The following is a 17,947-nucleotide window of genomic DNA, read 5'->3' on the forward strand; positions in this document are numbered from 1 at the left end:
TTAAGCAGATAAACATATGACCCTGATGAATGAGCTTGAGTTTTGTAAAGAAAAATCAAATTCAAATAAATCAGGTAATTCATACTGAAATACAAAGTTTAAGTGTCTTCTTCCCTCATGTCTATTTGATTTATAAAGGGGCAAACCATAATATAGGAAAATATACCTGATTTAAAATGTGGTATACAATTTTAAAAGTTGGCCCAATTAATTAAAAATACCTTTAATGGAGGATCTCAAGTTTCCTAAACAATCCATATTTAGATAAATAGGAGAAGACATTTACAGCCAGCACTTTTTCTCCAGAGCCTTTGTTGGGACTAATATCAACAACTAAAAAAAAACGTAATATGGCAGTCTTGTATTTTAAGCTCACGCTTTTGGGGATACATTCTCAGTCTTAAACGTGGGAACTGCAAAATATAACTGCCATTACATGGTAATGGGAGTTAAAGGATGTAGAGTCCTCATGTAAAGATGAGAACATACTTTTCTATTAGTCCTTCAAGGACAGACTTTCAAAATGTTTGATTCTAATAATCCCTTGCTGTGAGTAGATTGGTTACTCTTCACTTTGTAAATGAACCTGGGCTATGTGAAATCTGATATCAAGCGATCAAGATTTGAGTTTCAGTTATGGATGAAAACTGTCTCAATTACACTTTTATTACCCTCATCATGAGTATGCAGGGTGTGTACACAAAAGCTTTTTATCAGCTAACTATACGAAAGATAAACACTGTAAGAATTCGTGTGATCCAAAATGGGCAAAAGCAAAAAGACTAGCTTCCCCTTAAGAAGAAAATTTTCAGACCTATGAAAAGGACAATACTAAGAAAAAAAATTGTATTTACTTAGAAGCATTCAGAATGTCAACAAAACAGCTGCAACTTTTTTTCTTTTTTTTGCAATTACAGAGTGGTATTCAGTTAACAGAACAACAATTATTTCATATAAGCTGCATCAGAGACAACTGAAGATGAAAAAACTACCATCCCCATATATAACTAATTTGTGCTGTGCACCAACAAGAACCTGCTTTAAATTTCCATGCCAATTTACAACCCCCATACTGTACCAGGCAAGGTTAGTGGCTATTGAAAATACCACCAGGACAGGGCTATCTAAAGACACATTTGGTAGTGTGTTAACTATACAAAAAAAGACACTGTACAGTTTAAAAACAAATCTTACACAGCCTTACATTTCAATTTTTTTCTTTAAAAGGAGTGAGTTGTGTACAGGGGGGTTAAATGCTTTATAGACAAGAAAAAAAAAAACTGCACTAGAACCAACTTATTCATCATCATCATCTTCTTCCTCTTCATCCTCTTCATCTTCCTCCTCTTCCTTCTTTTTCTTGCTTTTTTCAGCCTTGACGACTCCCTTTTTTGCTGCATCAGGCTTCCCTTTAGCTCGGTATGCAGCAATATCCTTTTCGTACTTTTCCTTCAGCTTAGCAGCCTTCTTCTCATAAGGCTGCTTGTCATCTGCAGCAGTGTTATTCCACTGCTCCACTGTTATTATCTCTCCCAGTTTCTTTGCAACATCACCAATGGATAGGCCAGGATGTTCTCCTTTGATTTTTGGACGATACTCAGAACAAAACAAGAAAAAGGCCGAAGGAGGCCTCTTGGGTGCATTGGGATCCTTGAACTTCTTTTTTGTTTCCCCTTTAGGAGGGATATAAGTTTTCATTTCTCTTTCATAACGGGCCTTGTCCACCTTTGCCATGTCTTCAAACTTTCCTTTCTCTTTAGCAGACATGGTCTTCCACCTCTCTGAGCACTTCTTAGAAAACTCTGAGAAGTTGACGGAAGCATCTGGATGCTTCTTCTTGTGCTCCTCCCGGCAAGTTTGCACAAAGAATGCATATGATGACATTTTGCCTCTCGGCTTCTTAGGATCTCCTTTGCCCATGCTTAATTATTTTTCTTCCGCGAGGCACAGAGTCGCCCAGTGTCCGTCCGGCTCTCACTTGCCCCAGCGCTGTCTCTATGGAGCTCAATGTACTGCAATGGCTGTGAGAGCGGGAGCCAGACGCAGCCTCCTCACTCTCTCCGCTCTGTAACTGTTTCTTGGAATCTTATGTGTAAGCACCTCTTCGGCTTCGTGGCCTTCATGCTGTTCATGTTTTGGGTAAGGGAGACTTACCCCACCTACCAGCCTGTGGGGCCAAAGCAGTATCCTTACAACAATCTGTATCTGGAAGGAGGTGGCAATCCCAACAAAGAACCTAAGCCGGTGTTTCACTGTGAGATCTGAGGAGGCTTCGTGGGCTTTGTGCCCCCTAACTGACTCCTTTAATCCTAGAGATTTTACCTTAATGAAATCCTTAATAAAACTTAGTGCTGTGGTTAAAAAAAAAAAAAGACATGTATAGATCAATAGAGTAGAAGTGAGAATCCAGAAATAATCCCTCACCTTAGGGTCAAACAATTTTCAACGAGAATGCCAAGACAATCCAATAGAGGAAAAACAGCCTTTTCAACAAATGGTGCTGAGACAACTGAATAGATATATACAAAAGAAGAAAATTAGAACTCTACCTCACATCATATACAGAATTAACTCAAGATGGATTACAGACCCAAATCTAAGAGCTAAAACCACAAGAGACATTTTTTAATTAACCAGCAACAACAACAAAAAACACAGTAGGGCTTCCCTGGTGGTGCAGTGGTTAAGAACCTGCCTGCCAATGCAGGGTACATGGGTTCAAGCCCTGGTCCGGGAAGATCCCACATGCCGCGGAGCAAGTAAGACCATGTGCCACAACTACTGAGCCTGCACTCTAGAGCCCGCGAGCCACAACTACTGAGCCGGCGTGCCACAACTACTGAAGCCCACGCGCCTAGAGCCCACCTGTGCTCTACAGCAAAGGGAAGCCACCGCAATGAGAAGCCCACGCTCCACAACGAAGAGTAGCCCCCGCTCACCTCAACTAGAGAAAGCCCGCGTGCAGCAAGGCCCAACGCAGACAAAAAAAAAGAAAGAAAAAAAACGCAGTAAAATATACATAAAATCTACCACTTAAACAAATCTTAATAACTTTGGTGGCATTACTTACATTCAACACTGTTGTGCAACCATCACCACCATCCATTTCCAGAACTTTTTTCACCTTCCAAAACCTAAGTTCTATATCCATTAAACAATAACTCCCCATTTCCCCTACCTCCCCTCTGGCAACCACCATTCTACTTTCTGCCTCTATGAATTTTACTACTCTAGCTACCTCTTGTAAGTGGAATCATACAGTATTTGTCCTTTTGTGACTGGCTTATTTCACTAAGCATAATGTCTTCGAGGTTTCTTCACTTTGTAGCATGTGTAAGAATTTCCTTTAAGACTGAATAATATTCCATTGTATCAATATGTATATACCACATCTTATTTATTCATTCATCTGCTGACACTTGGGTTGCTTCCACCTTTTGGTTATTGTGAATAATATATTTATCACAATATCCTGTGGACAGTATATTCACAAATATATCCATCACCAGGAACCAAAGAAAAAAGATAAATTGGACTTCATAAAAATTTTTAAAACTTTTGTGGTTAAAGAGATAGCATCAATAAAATGAGAAGACAACCCACAGAATAGGAGCAATGTTTGCAAATAACGTATCTGATAAGGGACTTGTATCTAGAATACATAAAAAACTCTTACAACTGAACAACAAAAAAAGCAGCTTAGGTTGGTAGTCTGGCTCAGGGTCTCTCGTTGCAGTCAAGGTTGATTTGGACCCAGAATATATAAAGAACTCCTACAACTCAATAATAACTAGACAAACAATCCAATTTAAAAAGGGGCAAAGGGGACTTTCCTGGTGGCACAATGGTTACGAATCTGCCTGCCAATGCAAGGGACACAGGTTCAAGCCCTGGTCCAGGAAGATCCCACGTGCCTCAGAGCAACTAAGCCCGTACGTCACAACTACTGAAGCCCGCGTGCCTAGAGCCCATGCTCCGGAACAAGAGAAGCCACTGCAATGAGAAGCCCACGCACCACAACGAAGAGCAGCTTGATGCAACTAGAGAAAGCCTGCACGCAGCAACGAAGACCCAACGCAGAAATAAATTAATTAATTAATTTTAAAAAATGAGCAAAGGATCCGACTAGATCTATGACCCAGCAATTCTACTCCAAGAGAAATGGAAACATGTGTCCACACAAAAACTTTACATGAATGTTCACAGCAGCATTTTTCATCATCATCAAAAAGCAGAAACAAACCAAATGTCTAACAACTGATGAATGGATAAAATGTGGTTTATCTACACAATGGAATGTTATTCAGCAATAAAGTGTGTGTGGGGGGAATACTAATACATGCTACAACATGGATGAACCTTGAAAACATTACAATTTGTGAAAGAAGCTAGCTACAAAGAACCACATATTGTTTAATTCCATTTATATGAAATGTCCAGAATGGGCAAATGCAGAGATAGAAAGTAGACTGGTGATTGCCAGGGGAAGGGAGTTGGAGGAGGGAGGAATAGGGAATGACTACCAAGGGAAAAGAGGAGTTTCTTTATAGGGTGATGAAATTTTTCCAAAATCATTCTCAGATGATTGCACAACTCTATGAATATTCTATATACAACTGAACTGTACACTTTAAATGGGTGAATTGTAAGGTATGTGGATATTTAATAAAGCTGTTAATAAAAAAGCAAAGCAAAGCAAAGCAAAGCATGAAGACTCCCTCCATTTGGCACAGACTAGTGGTCAACTCCAATTCCCACCATTACCTCTTAGAACAGCACTCCAATTTTTAGTTGTGCACTTTGTTGCCCAGCTAAAAGCCTACATTTCTTAGCTTCCCTTATATTAGGTATGGCCATGTACAAAGTTCTAGACCCTAAAATGTAATCAGTATTTTGTGGGACTTCCAGGAAGTCTTCCTTAAAGTTGAAGTCTCATGCCCTTCTCACCCCCTTCCTCCTTCCTGCTGCTTAAATCTGGAGTCAGGGCTGTTTAGAAAAAGTCGTCCTAGAATATGAAGATGAGTGCCACACCCTGGAGTTGGAGGAATAAAGGGTAGAAGGAGCCTAGGTCCCAGATATCTTGAGAGCCACCATCTCAGCCCAACTGCCTACTTCCACACTTCTTTTATGTGAAGGAAAAATAACTGTCTTGTTTAAGGTAGTATTTTTCAGGTCCCCATTACCTATAGTCAAACTAATCCTCAACAATACATACTCACTGACAAAATCATGTTGTCTGAAGGGAATGTTTCTCAAACTGGAGTGGGTGAGACAATCCATTGGGGTACATGAAGGAAGCATTAGAAACTAAAATTTTTAGTCTAGAAAACATAAGAAATTTAGCTTTAAAATTAAATACACACACACACAAAAAATTAAATACATATAAACTCATAAGCATAAGGTTCCATAATGGGAAGGGCTGACGTTGCCATCATTTGTGAGTTCTCAGAACATCTGCAGTATACTGCAGTCAATATGTGCCTGGCTAAGAATATACACAGCTATTATGAAATTTTAACCAACCCACAATATTATCTAGTAATTTTTAAAGACTTTTTATTTTCTGCAAAAAAGCAAATTGAGGATTATGGATAATACTAATAATGAAAGCACAATAATTAGCATATACATAAAGGGAAAATGTGCTCAATACAATTCTTTAAACAACAGGACCACGCAATCAGACAGTACTGTATAGAGACCAGCCCTTTAAGTTATAGCTCAGCACTCTGGCCATCCATTCAGCTTCTGTATCCCGCCCTCAATTTTTGCTTTGGATTCCTAATAAATATGGGACCCATTTCAAGGCCCTATACTTGGTTCACTTGTGTTTTGTCTTCCAACCAGACTGCAAGTCACCTCAGAGCAAATGACATATCTTAAATTTCTTTGCAGCCCTATGTGGTTCAGTACCTTAGTGGACATGTAGTAGGTATTAAGTAAATCCAAAAACAAAACAAAAAAAATTTTTTTAATGAGAAAGGAGAGATTACCTCATTTTCAGTCTCCTATGAAATAATCCAGGGCATAGACACTAATGAATTTACCTCTTTAAAAGTCCTTCCTCTATGTTCAGTCTGACTGCTAACATCTTGAAAGGATTCACAAACCATTTTCTACTTTTTCTCATGCTCTCAAATTCATGCCAAGACTTTATATACTTTACCCATCTCCTCAGGCCTAACTTGGTACTGGTTTATGCCCAAAGTCAAGGAACCAGGACCTTCCAGGATGCAAACAAAATGCATCAGGAATTTCCCTGGTTCAAAAAAAGGCTGCTATCTTTGAATAGCATCCTTCCTAGAAAGCACTCAATTCTCAAGAAATAATTCCTCTAAATCTAATGTGGTTAATAAGGACACACAAAATGAAAATGCCAGGGAGCAACCAAAAAGGCTCTTGAAAATTTTCCCTGGGGAACATTTTGCCCAGGAAAAATACAAAACCATTCAGCTTCTACTGATGACAAAGACAGAAATCACAAGTGATTATGGGACAAAATGAAAATGAAAGCCTACAATTACAAGGTAATTTCTGGGATGCTAGGAGTCTGGCAATACAACCAGAGTTGTTGACGAGATGTGAAAAGTACAAACATCAGAAAATGAAACTCGCTAATTTTTCCTGAAATGACCCAGGAATTTTTTCTTTTACTCTAGTATCTTTCCTTTCCACTTTGTTATAATCCAGTATCTTTTAAAGTACATGGCTTGCCAGCTTGAGAAAGGAAATCACACTGAGCTCTCTGCAGTCTATCTGCCAGATGTATCATTTTCTATTTCTAGACTCTGAATTGTTTCAGATATAATTCTTAAGAGCTTAGAGTAGAGGTTTATTTTTCCAGTAACAGTCAGTTATATCTATTTAAGTTACCTGTAATAGTATGCAAGTGACTGTATATTTCTTTTAAAAGTTCTTTATTATTTTCCTCAGTCCAAAACCTTCAGCATAAGTTACTGTGCTACCCTCACTCAAGTCGAAAGGAGCTCTCTCATGGTGCTAAAAGGGCACAGAAAGTACCCACTCCGAGTTTATGTTCTCTGCAACACAAAACCAGCCTTTCCTCAAATCTCAAAAAACAATGTGTTCTGGCTGTGAACCAAATATCAGCAAATTACATTAAGCAGTTACTGTTAACAAAGAAAACAAGACAACCAAGACTGCAATATATTTCCCATCCATATGTAAATAGAAATGTGTGCCCAAGAAAAGCAACTGAGAGGCTACATGCAGTGTCCCATGTAATCCCACACTTGGTACTCAACAGTCACAAGGGCAGATAGCTCAGTGACTCTCAGGAGCCCACACCATAGCCCTCCAGTGCAGCACCCCTTTACAGGAGGTATGTGGAATCTCTGCCATCTCTTACAGGGTCTGGCATTATGAGAGGCACTCAGTGAAGAGCAGTTACTACTACTAGGGTCTCTCTCCTGCCCAGGCCTAACCTTAGGTCCTCTAGCACCTTTCAATTCATACACTATTGCCACCTGTGGTATCCCACATCCCTTTCATCATCTCTCCTGTCTACTGGCTCCTTCTTTCAGTCTACAATAAAGTGCAGGGTGCCCTATTCTAAAACAAGAAATCTCCACATCCATGCTTTCCTCTACTAACCTTCCTCTCTCTGGTCTGTTTCAAAGAAAAGGTACAAATTCCTGCTTGCTTCATACCCACTCACTTGCTTAAATTCTTCCAATCTGCATTCTGCCCAAATTTCTACTGAAAGTTTCTCAAAAGGCACTAATGACCTACCTTCACAAAATCCAGTCCTCATTCTCCTTGATATTTTTTTACCACCTTACTTACCTTCCTATCCTTGGACCTCCCTGACAAAATATGCTGATGTGCTGATCTCTTAAGTCTTCCATCTCCCTAGCTATAGCCTCCACACCTAACGACTCCCTTCAAGATTGTTTTTTTCCCTCACTCTCCTAATACTCTACCTATCTCTGGGGGTTTCAGTTCTTCAAATATTACTTTTATGCACATGATTCTCAAATCTCTATCTCTGACCCAGTCCCTGTTCTCAAACTCCTGACACACCTGAACTCTGTGCTCTGCTTGCATATCAAATTCAACATCTCCAAGACATCATCCCAACTTCTGTCAAGTCTCTTCCCAGTTCCCCCAATCTTGGTGACAAAAACAAAATTACACTCCTAACACACTCAACTCACTGTAGAAACCCTGAGGTTAAAAGACTCTTTTACTTCCTTTGTTCTTCACAGTATGACTACTGTCAAGTTCTGGAGAACTCTACCCCTTCACGGGTCTCACTTCCACCACTAACACTTCCCCTTGCATTCCTACATTGTTTTCAGTTCAAGTCCTCAGTACTCCCTACCGGGAAAAAAGCAAAAATCCAACTGGTTTCCTCACTTCCCTTCTATCCTGCCTGTTGCAGCCAAATCCTCCATTCCTATGCCTGGGCTTCAGCCCATCAGTCTTTGCTCAAAGGCCTTTAGAAGGTCAATGCCAAAATCAGGTCAAGACACATCAGCCTTAACCTCTACGACCCTCTGAAATTCTAACAGCAACCTATTTTATCTTCACAACTTCTCTCCATTCCTTATACACCTGGTTCTGTTAACTGGCCTTGTAAAATTCCTCCACCTCAGCTCAAAGCAATGCCTTCGTTGAAAAATGTTTTCCTTTCCCCAGAAAAGAACAACTCACCTGTCCATCTCAACTACCACCTTCTGTTTCAAAGCCTATTTCTGGTCCTACGGCTTCCACTCCAAAAATGAGATGCTGCCTAAAAGTGGGGCTTTGGACTGCTCTTGGTTCTTATACGTATCAGTTCAACCACTTTTACCAGGCATTCTACTCTATGTGAGAGATGTGGCAGTTTATTTCTCTGTGCTTGACTCATATCCATTCCTGGGGTTTAAGTTCCTCCAGGACAGGGACTATGCTTCTGGCTTGGCCTATCCCTTGGAACTGTACTCCCAGCTGCATTAATGTGGCAAGGATACACTGAATGGGATCCATGTACAGAGGAATAAAAGTCTAAAGAAGGGGTATGTTTCCCCAAAATACTGATGAAAAACCTATAGTCTCAGAAAACTGAAATTCCACTCAAACTACCAGAGGTCAAGCACTAAAATACTGAAAAAGACTTAGTGTGTAATACTAACTGGACCTGGACATGTGCTCAGTAGAGAATTTCAATGACATTCCTCTGAAAAACAGACTACCAAAGTATGTCAACTGAAGCTACTTCTGCCTGACTTACCACGGATGTTTTTAGAGTCTCAACATTGCAGCTTCCCCTCTGGTCTGATATACCATATATAATGTTTGCTATCTGCCTTTCAAAAGCCCCCAATTTTAAGTACATACTTCCTACCATCACTGTATTGCAATTGGATCCTTCACATCTGAAAACATCCCTGTAAAATGCTGTTAGAAAGCCAGGTAGCACCACAGCAAAGATACATGCTCTTAGTGACTACTCTTCACAGGCGGACAGTGTGCCAAGTATACTGGGCCCAGCCCTGCCCCCTGATTTTCAAGGCCAAGAAAATTCCCAGGATGGGAACAATGGCATTATCAGTGGCTGCTACAACCTCTCAAAATCAATCACAACGATGACAAATTAAGGTGCCCTGACTTAGATGTGGATGGAACCTACCTTGCCCCTGTTGCTTTGCTTTTGGGGTTTTTTGGTCACGCCGCACAGCTTGCGGGATCTTAGTTCCCCGACCAGGGATCGAACCCGGGGCCCTGGCAGTGAGAGCGCTGAGTCCTAACCACTGGACTGCCAGGGAACTCCCCTGTTGCTTTGCTCTGATGTCAGTTACTATTCTATAGGCAACATGAAAGCCCCCCAGTCTTCCTGGTATAGTCTCATTCACAAAGTTACTGATGACCACACCAAAAAAGTCAGAAAGACCTTCTAACTCTGTGTCCAGAATGCTTTAAGCTATAGCAATAGGGTGAACTCAACAAGGCCACATGGGTGGCTGTCTGTGGCTGGCATTCAATGATCTAGTGGTTAAAGCATAAAATACAATAAAGAATTACTAATTGTTATTTAAAGGTTTCTATTAGAAAGCAGGAACTTTTGTTTTATTTGTTCAAAGACTCGAAACTTCTCAAAGGTTGGAACTCAGTACAGGACTGGCCCTGCTGCTAAGCAGCAGTGCTGGGAGTGAATGGCAAGAGGTCACCCTTCTGGAAAACACCACCTTCCTTCCATAAGAGGAAATAAGGGCTGCCTGGACATAAACATCCTCCCTGAACAGCACTGAGGACAGAAGGCAAGAACATCTTTTTTGTGATGTGCAAATCCTGGATGACATAGTCATAAGTACTTGGAGCAATACCCCTTTCAAGGGTGATTCTTCTGCTGGCATTGATGATGAAGCACTTTCCGAGGCATATACCTCACCAGCCCCATCAGAGGCTTGGGTTTTTGGAGGACAACCACTGATACACTTCACTGCCACATCTGATAGTGATGCCTACTGCTAATCACAGGCTACTTGTGGCTCTCGACTCCATTTCTGCCTAACCCTATTACCTGACACGCAACTCCTTCAAAAAACACACTATGCTAATCATTCTTCTGGTTCTCTCTTTAATGATATAAATGGTGTCGTAAGTTTCAAAATATGCTATACTACAACAGATCTTAAACTGCGTGGACCTTGATCAGCCACCATGACAACTTACACTGGTATATCACAATGTACCTGTTACACATTTGATAGGAACTGATTTGACCCTGAACTTCTCCAAAGGCAAGTTTAATTATCATTCATTTTACTAATGAGAAAAGAAGCTTAGAGTTACTATATTTTACTGAGTATAAGGCCAGTATGTTATTAAAATACATTTTCAAACTGAAAAACTGTTCTAGCATGTAAGGTACACAGTTCTAAAACTTCCATTTTTAGAGGGGATGCTGAAATGTAACTTGTGCAATTGGGATAGACAACAAAGGATTTACTCATTGCCAAAGAGCCCTACAAATCAACCAAACTCCATTAGCCTAAATTTCTGCCAGTAAACAGATAAAATAGGCCAGGTCTACTAAGCAAACATGTCATGGAAGCCCTGTGCCCACTGACACACAATGAAAGGCATGTGATGTCCAACTGGTCAGGGGGCAAGGGGATGGGGGAACATGACACATATGAAAAGACGTTATTCTACAGTGTGTTATATGTATATTATACAGCAGATGTATACACACATATAGAATCTTTCTTAAAAAATATTTCAATTGAAGTATAATTCACAGGACTTCCCTCGTGGCCCAGTGGTTAAAATCCACCTGCCAATGCAGGGGACACAGGTTCGAGCCCTGGTCCCGAAGATCCCACATGCTGTGGAGCAACTAAGCCCGTGTGCCACAACTACTGAGCCCGTGAGCCACAGCTACTGAAGCCCACGTGCCTAGAGCCTGTGCTCTGCAACAAGAGAAGCTACCACAATGAGAAGCCCATGTACGGAAACGAAGAGTAGCCCCCGCTCGCAGCAACTAGAGAAAGCCCACGCACAGCAACGAAGACCCAACGCAGCCAAAATTTTTTTAAATAAATAAATTAATTAAAAAAAGAATCTGCCTTCCAATGTAGGGGATGTGGGTTTGAGCCCTGGTTGGGGAACTAAGATCCCACATGCTGCAGGGCAACTAAGCCTGCGTGCTCTAGAGCCCACACACCACAACGGAAGATCCCACATGCCACAACTAAAGACCTGATGCAGCCAAATAAATAAATAAATATTACAAAAAAAAAAAAAGAAATATAATTCACACACTATACAATTTATCTATTTAAAGTATACAATTCTGGGGATCTCAGTACATAATGATTATAGTTAATGATACTGTATCACATACTTGAAAGTTGCTAAGGAAGTAAATCTTAAATGTTCTCACCACAAAAAAAAGAAATGGTAATTATGTGACGTGATGCAGGTGTTAGCTAATGCTTTGGTGGTAATCACTTTGCAATATAAGTGTATCTAACACTTTGTACATACTTGCACAATACTATATGTCAATTATATCTCAGTAAAGCTGGGAAAAGAGGTATACAATTCAATGGTTTTTGGCATACTGCATTATTTTTAGAAGTTGTGATAATATATAACAAAATTTGCCATTTTAACCATTTTTGTGTATAACTGTGATATTATGATATATATTTATAACAAGAAATATATATATATTTCTTATTTGGTCTTCATCCCAGCTCCTGGCACACAGCTCCTAAAACCTTAGTAATTTCCTAAGCGATATGTGCAATGGAGAGTTATTTGTTATAATATTTGGTCTTTTGGCCTCAAATAGCTCCAGTGTAATCAGGGTGAAGAGTGTCTTGTTATTCATAACAAGCTCTTTTCAACCATACCTGAGTTTAAGTTAATGAGGTGACTTTTGGAAAATCCCCAAGGATGGGGACTGGTTGCCAGGGGAACCAACCATGTGATTAGAAGGTTGGAACTTTCAGTCTACCCCCCACCCCCAAACAGGAAAGAGGGGCTGGAGGTTGAATTAATCACCATTGGCTGGTGATTTAATCAATCATACCTGCATAATGAAGCCTCTCCCAAACCCAAAAGGGTTCAGAGAGCTTCCAGGTTGGTGTTGTGAGAGTGACACACCCGAAGAGGGTAGGGAAGCTCTGTGCCCCTTCCCACATACCTTGCCCTATGCATCTGGTTGTTTCTTTTATAAGAAACCGGTAATCTAGTAAATTAAATATCTTCCTGAGTTCTGTGAGTCACTCTAGCAAATTAACTGAACTCCAGGAGGGGGCTGTGGGAACCTGGGGATTATAAAGCAATAAAAGCAGAGCTCTTTGGGTCTTAAATGACAGATTCACAAAATTAAAAGTTGACTTGATTCAGATATAAAATCTGAAACTTTATTTAACCCAAACTCTGCTTGCTTTGGTAACTAAGCCAAATTTCTTTCAAATGAAATTACTCACCTAACAAAATTCTGTTACTGTATCTTTAACCTCAAAACATTAGGGACCCAAGTCTAACTAAGGAGCTTCACCTCCATGTGTCTTACAGAGTGATTTACATTGCTCTAAAGAGGTGAGACCTATACTTGGCCCAGGTTAAGGTCTCTGGAAGAATCTACTTATAAAGAGAAAACATGCAACTTAAACCATCTCCATCTACACAAGCCAAGAGCTATTGAAGGGTACTGGGAGACTAATTTGGCAACAATCATTTAATATTATTAGTAGCCTTTAAGCAGAAAAAAGACTTTCTTGAAATTCATTTCAGGACACAATCTATATGAGTTCTCCCAAAATAAAGTAGCATAAGGTCTTACTGCAAAGGACATCTAGCCCAGGATCTAGCATTCCAACTTTTTTTCTAAAAAATTCCTTAGGCAGTCATCAAAGTACCAGCAAGATAATCAGCTTACTCAAGCCACAAGCTAGAATTTTTCAAGCTCCCAATGAGAGCCCAGATATGGTAGCAGCAGATCTGAAGTGATGCCCAGTACTATCTCTGGCAGATGCATTCTGCTCAAGCCCTCGTAGTAAGTCAAAGAACTCTGATCTCAACACAGGCAAAGCAGTTCTGAGATATGGAGAGCTTTAGTTTGTGGCTCACGTTCATATCTAGTCTCAAAGTTATGTTCTCCCAACCCTGTCTGTCCCAGTATTATTAATGGTAGAGGCTGTGTTCCAAAATGATTATTTCCAGCCACTATGAGCTGATCTGTAAGCTTTTGAGTGCAGCCCCCAATTCTTATACTGTTCTGCTAAAACTTTATTTAACCTAGGTTTACCCAGACAATTTAGGCTACTCCAGAGTTCTTTTGCCTTACCAAATCATCTATGTAAGGACATTTCCTTATGATGACACAAATGGAGTAATGCTGAACCCTGAATATAAAACACTGCCTTATTCTTAATTCTCAAAATTTTATTTTCTAATAATGAAGTGAGAACCCATTTGCAAAAGGGAAAAGGCATATTCTTAGATGGAATGAAAGCAAACAACAAGCCAGCACCTATTCTGGCTTTTCTAAAAGTGCACCTTCTTCCCCAAATCAATTCTTCTAATACAAATTTCAATCCCTTGAGTCATGCTCTCAGGTAGGTGTGAGGAAAACCAATAGAGTACAGTAATAATATAGAAAGTGTAAATGATAGGCTCAACTCTTTCAGCTACATTTGCATTTTATAAGAGCCTATAAAACCCAAATAAACACCTAGTAGATGATTACTTCATGAGAGATGAACCTTCCTTGATTATTCCTCAATCACTCTCAACTTACACTGCATATGTTAAAAAAAAAAGGTGGGGGAGGTTTTACAAAAAAAGAGAACAAAGACTAAATCTCAAAAGTCTTAAGATGTCAGAGGGAAGCAATAAAGAAAACCATGATACAAAGCACAAGGAAAGAAGTGTTAAAAGAACTGATTAATACCCCAGGAGTTAATCTTTTGGGGTAAAAAAAAAAAAAAAAAAAAAAATTTTTTTAAAGGTATTTCACGAAGTGAGCACATCCATGTAACTACCACCAAGATCAAGAAACAACACCATCAGCATCCCAGAAGGTCCCGTGTCCCCTTCCTCCTAAGTCATTCCTGGACTAGTCTGATTTCTTTCACTGTGGATTGGTTTTGCCTGGGTTTAAATTTCTTTGCTGATCTTGAACTTTGTTTGGGGCTACTTTATTTTAACAATCTTTCAGAGATTCACCCAGGTTGCTTCAAATAGCACTTGGTTTACTTTCATAGCTGTGTCGTATTCTGTTCTTGACTGATTATTTGGGCCTTTTAGGAATACTGTTATGACAAATCTTGCACGTGTTTGGTATACTTATTTACTAAACAATTTTGTGGGTTTATACCTAAGAGAATGTTTTGCTTTAGTACATACTACTAAACAGTTTTGCAAGGTAGTTATATACTCCCACAAGCAGTAAATGCTTCCCATTCAACGATACTTTTTAAATTTTAGCCAAGTTGGTGGGTGTGTAGTGATATCTCATTATGGCTTTAATTTGCATGTCTCTGTTGACTAGAGGTGTTGAACACCTTTTCCTGTGTTTACTGGCCATTTTGGAAAGCTGCTTTTGTGAAAAAGGATTACTTTGAACTAAGAAATTCAACCCTACTGGGGAGATAAGATACCTATGAAACATACTAAGATGTAGATTGAGATTTTTTTAACAGAAGCCAAAAGACTAGCAGAGTAGGTTAGACTATCAATCACTAAGAAGCAGATAAACAGATTTCAGAGAAATTGTAAGACTCACTGAAAATTATTCTGGGGTACCTGGTAGGTGGTGGGTGCTTCATTTTACCCCTATAGTGCATACACTGATTAAGAGGTTCTCAAAGTTTAACATGCATCAGAATCACCTGGAGAGAGGGCTTGTTTAAGCCCAGATTAATGGACCCACCCCCAGAAGTTCTGATTCAGTAGTTCTGTGGTGGGGGCTGAGAATCTGCATTTCTATCAAGTTCTCATGTGATGCTAACACCACTAATCTAGGGACCACTTTGAGAACCACTGAAGTGTCCTAGATAGTCACCTTAATAGGACTATTTCGTTAATTGAAAACTAAAGACTAAAGGATTAAAAATACAGGGAATTAAGTCAATTATTAGTGCCTTACAATATTTGCTTTTGGTTCAGTGAGTTATTTTTAATTTCCAATCCAATTTAATCTAGGAAGACTCTAGAATGTTGTACACTAAACTCTAGGTGTTAAACAGCTCCAGAAAGCCTTCAGGAAGCTATTCAGACAAATGTGAGTCAACATCATGGTTACACAAACATGAGGAGATCACCACACTGCTGTGTGAAATGGAGAGAATTGAATGTTAATGCATCATTGTAGTTTACCTACCCAAGTGCAGGAAGCAGCCACTCTTAACAGTTTAAAAGTGTCTGAAGGACAGACCACTCCCACACTGTGCAACCAGGTAAGCAAGACAGGCAGGAGTGCAAATAGGCTGTAGTCACCAGAGGGAATCATTAAGACTTGTAAAAAGAAGTGTGAAAAGAGCTGGCCACCACTTATAAGTCTTACTGTAGCAGAGCTTCCTGAAACTCAGAAAGCTACTACCCTTGCTTGACAGATAATCATCTGTCCCCCTCCATGAGTAAACAGACTTAAGACACACTAGAACCAAATCGATGACTTCACAGCAACTCAAACATACTCGACAAATTTGGCAGCTCTCTTCCCCTGGTATGCAAATGACATTCTGAAAAGAATGTGTACAAAAAAATCATAAAAGGATAGAAAGCTAGGGAAAACGTGAAATATAATTTTTACAACCACAGGACTTTTGATCGAATATATGGAAAACTCGTTAAGGAGAAATAATTCAGAGTAATCAATCACCATAAGTTACATATTAACTGAATCCACCCTTCCTTCCCTTCCTTTCTTTCTAAAATATCTATCTGGAAAAAAAAAAAAAAAAGAAAAAAAAAATCTATCTGGCTGCGCCGGGGTGTTTGCGGCATGAGGGATCTTCATTGTGGCATGCAGGATCTTTTTAGTTGCGGCATGCGGGATCTAGTTCTCTGACCAGGGTGTGAACCCGGGCCCCCTGCATTGGGAGTGCAGAGTCTTAAACACTGGACCACCAGGAAAGACCCTTAACTGAATGTTTCACAATGTCACCAAGATTTGCTTGGATAGGCAAAACAGAAAAGGACACTAAAACCTGCAGGATTCCTTCTTGATGTTTGCGGTGGAGAGAAGGGTGAGAGTAGAGTGTTTAGGGATATGGACTCTGAAACAAACTGTTTATTAGTTCAGGGCTTTGTTCTGCCCCTTACTGGTTAGCTGCGTGACCTTGGACAAGTTAGCCTTTCTGTGCTTCAATTTCTTTATCTGTAAAATGAGAATACTAGGCAATCCCATAGGGCAGTTATGGGAATTAGACATGTTCATATAAAGGAAAAAGTCTATAACGGCATTATTCAAGTGTTTGCTATTTCTGGCAATTTCCCTTTTATTTTCTACAAAGTGGTGGGAGACAAGGCTTCTTCACCTTTAAATGCCTAAGGTTCTAGGTACAAGTAAGGAGAAAAAGTAAGTTGGGGAGGGGTGGTTGCAAAAAAAGAAAGATGATCTAAATAAATAGAAAGACATCTGTGTTCATGGATCGGAAGATTTAACATTGTAAAGGTGGCAATACTCCTCAAATTGATCTATATATTCAATGCATTCCTTACCAAAATCCTAGCTAGCTTCTTTGCCAGAAATTAAGAAGCTGCTCCTAAAATTCATATGGAAATCCAAGGGACCCAGAATAGCCAAAACAATCTTGGAAAAGAAAAATTAAGTTGAAGGACTTCCTAATTTCAAAACTCACTACAAAGCTAGTAGTAAACCAAAAAGCAATGTGGTACTAGTATAAACACAGACATATAGACAAATGGAATAGGACAGAGAACAGAAATAAACCTTCACATATATGGTCAACTGATTTTTGACAAGGGGCCAAGACCATTCTATGAGGAAAGGACAGTCTTTCCAATAAACAGTGCTGGGGAAACTGGATATTCACATGCAAAAGTTCAGACTCCGACCTTATACAATAAACAAAGTTAACTCAAAATAGATACAAGAGGAAAACTATAAAAACCTTAAAATACTGGGGAAAAATCTTCCTGTCATTGGGTTTAGCAATGACTTCTTGGATATGCCACCACAAGCAAAGCCAATGAAAGAAAACTTAAATTGAACCTCATCAAAATTAAAAAGTTTTGTGTCTCAAAGGGCACCATCAAGAAAGTGAAAAGACAACCCACTTTTGAGGAGAAAAGATTTGCAAATCACCTGATACGGGATTAATATCCAGAATATATAGAGGACTCCTAAAACTCAACAGCAAAAAAAGAAACAACCCAATTCAAAACTGGGCAACGGAAAATATACAAACAGCCAATACGCACATGAAAAAGATAGTCAACATCATAAATTATGATG

The 17,947-nt window shown here is 39.6% G+C and overlaps 2 protein-coding genes across 2 annotated transcripts in view; both read right to left on the reverse strand.

The window, feature by feature from the left end:
• The window catches only part of RHOA (ras homolog family member A), a 55,045-nt gene that overhangs the window by 12,208 nt on the left and 24,890 nt on the right, over positions 1-17,947 (reverse strand). The window lies entirely within an intron of this gene.
• On the reverse strand, positions 852-2,081 carry LOC133094705 (high mobility group protein B1-like). Its single transcript, XM_061195363.1, has one exon. It carries the CDS (start codon positions 1,918-1,920, stop codon positions 1,297-1,299), a length of 624 nt encoding a protein of 207 aa, XP_061051346.1. The 5' UTR covers positions 1,921-2,081; the 3' UTR covers positions 852-1,296.

Source organism: Eubalaena glacialis, chromosome 7 (genome assembly GCF_028564815.1).
Source record: "Eubalaena glacialis isolate mEubGla1 chromosome 7, mEubGla1.1.hap2.+ XY, whole genome shotgun sequence".
NCBI lineage: Eukaryota > Metazoa > Chordata > Mammalia > Artiodactyla > Balaenidae > Eubalaena > Eubalaena glacialis.

Excerpts from the sequence above, each read along its gene's own strand:
- LOC133094705 (XM_061195363.1), bottom strand. The coding sequence starts at position 1,920 with ATGGGCAAAGGAGATCCTAAGAAGCCGAGAGGCAAAATGTCATCATAT.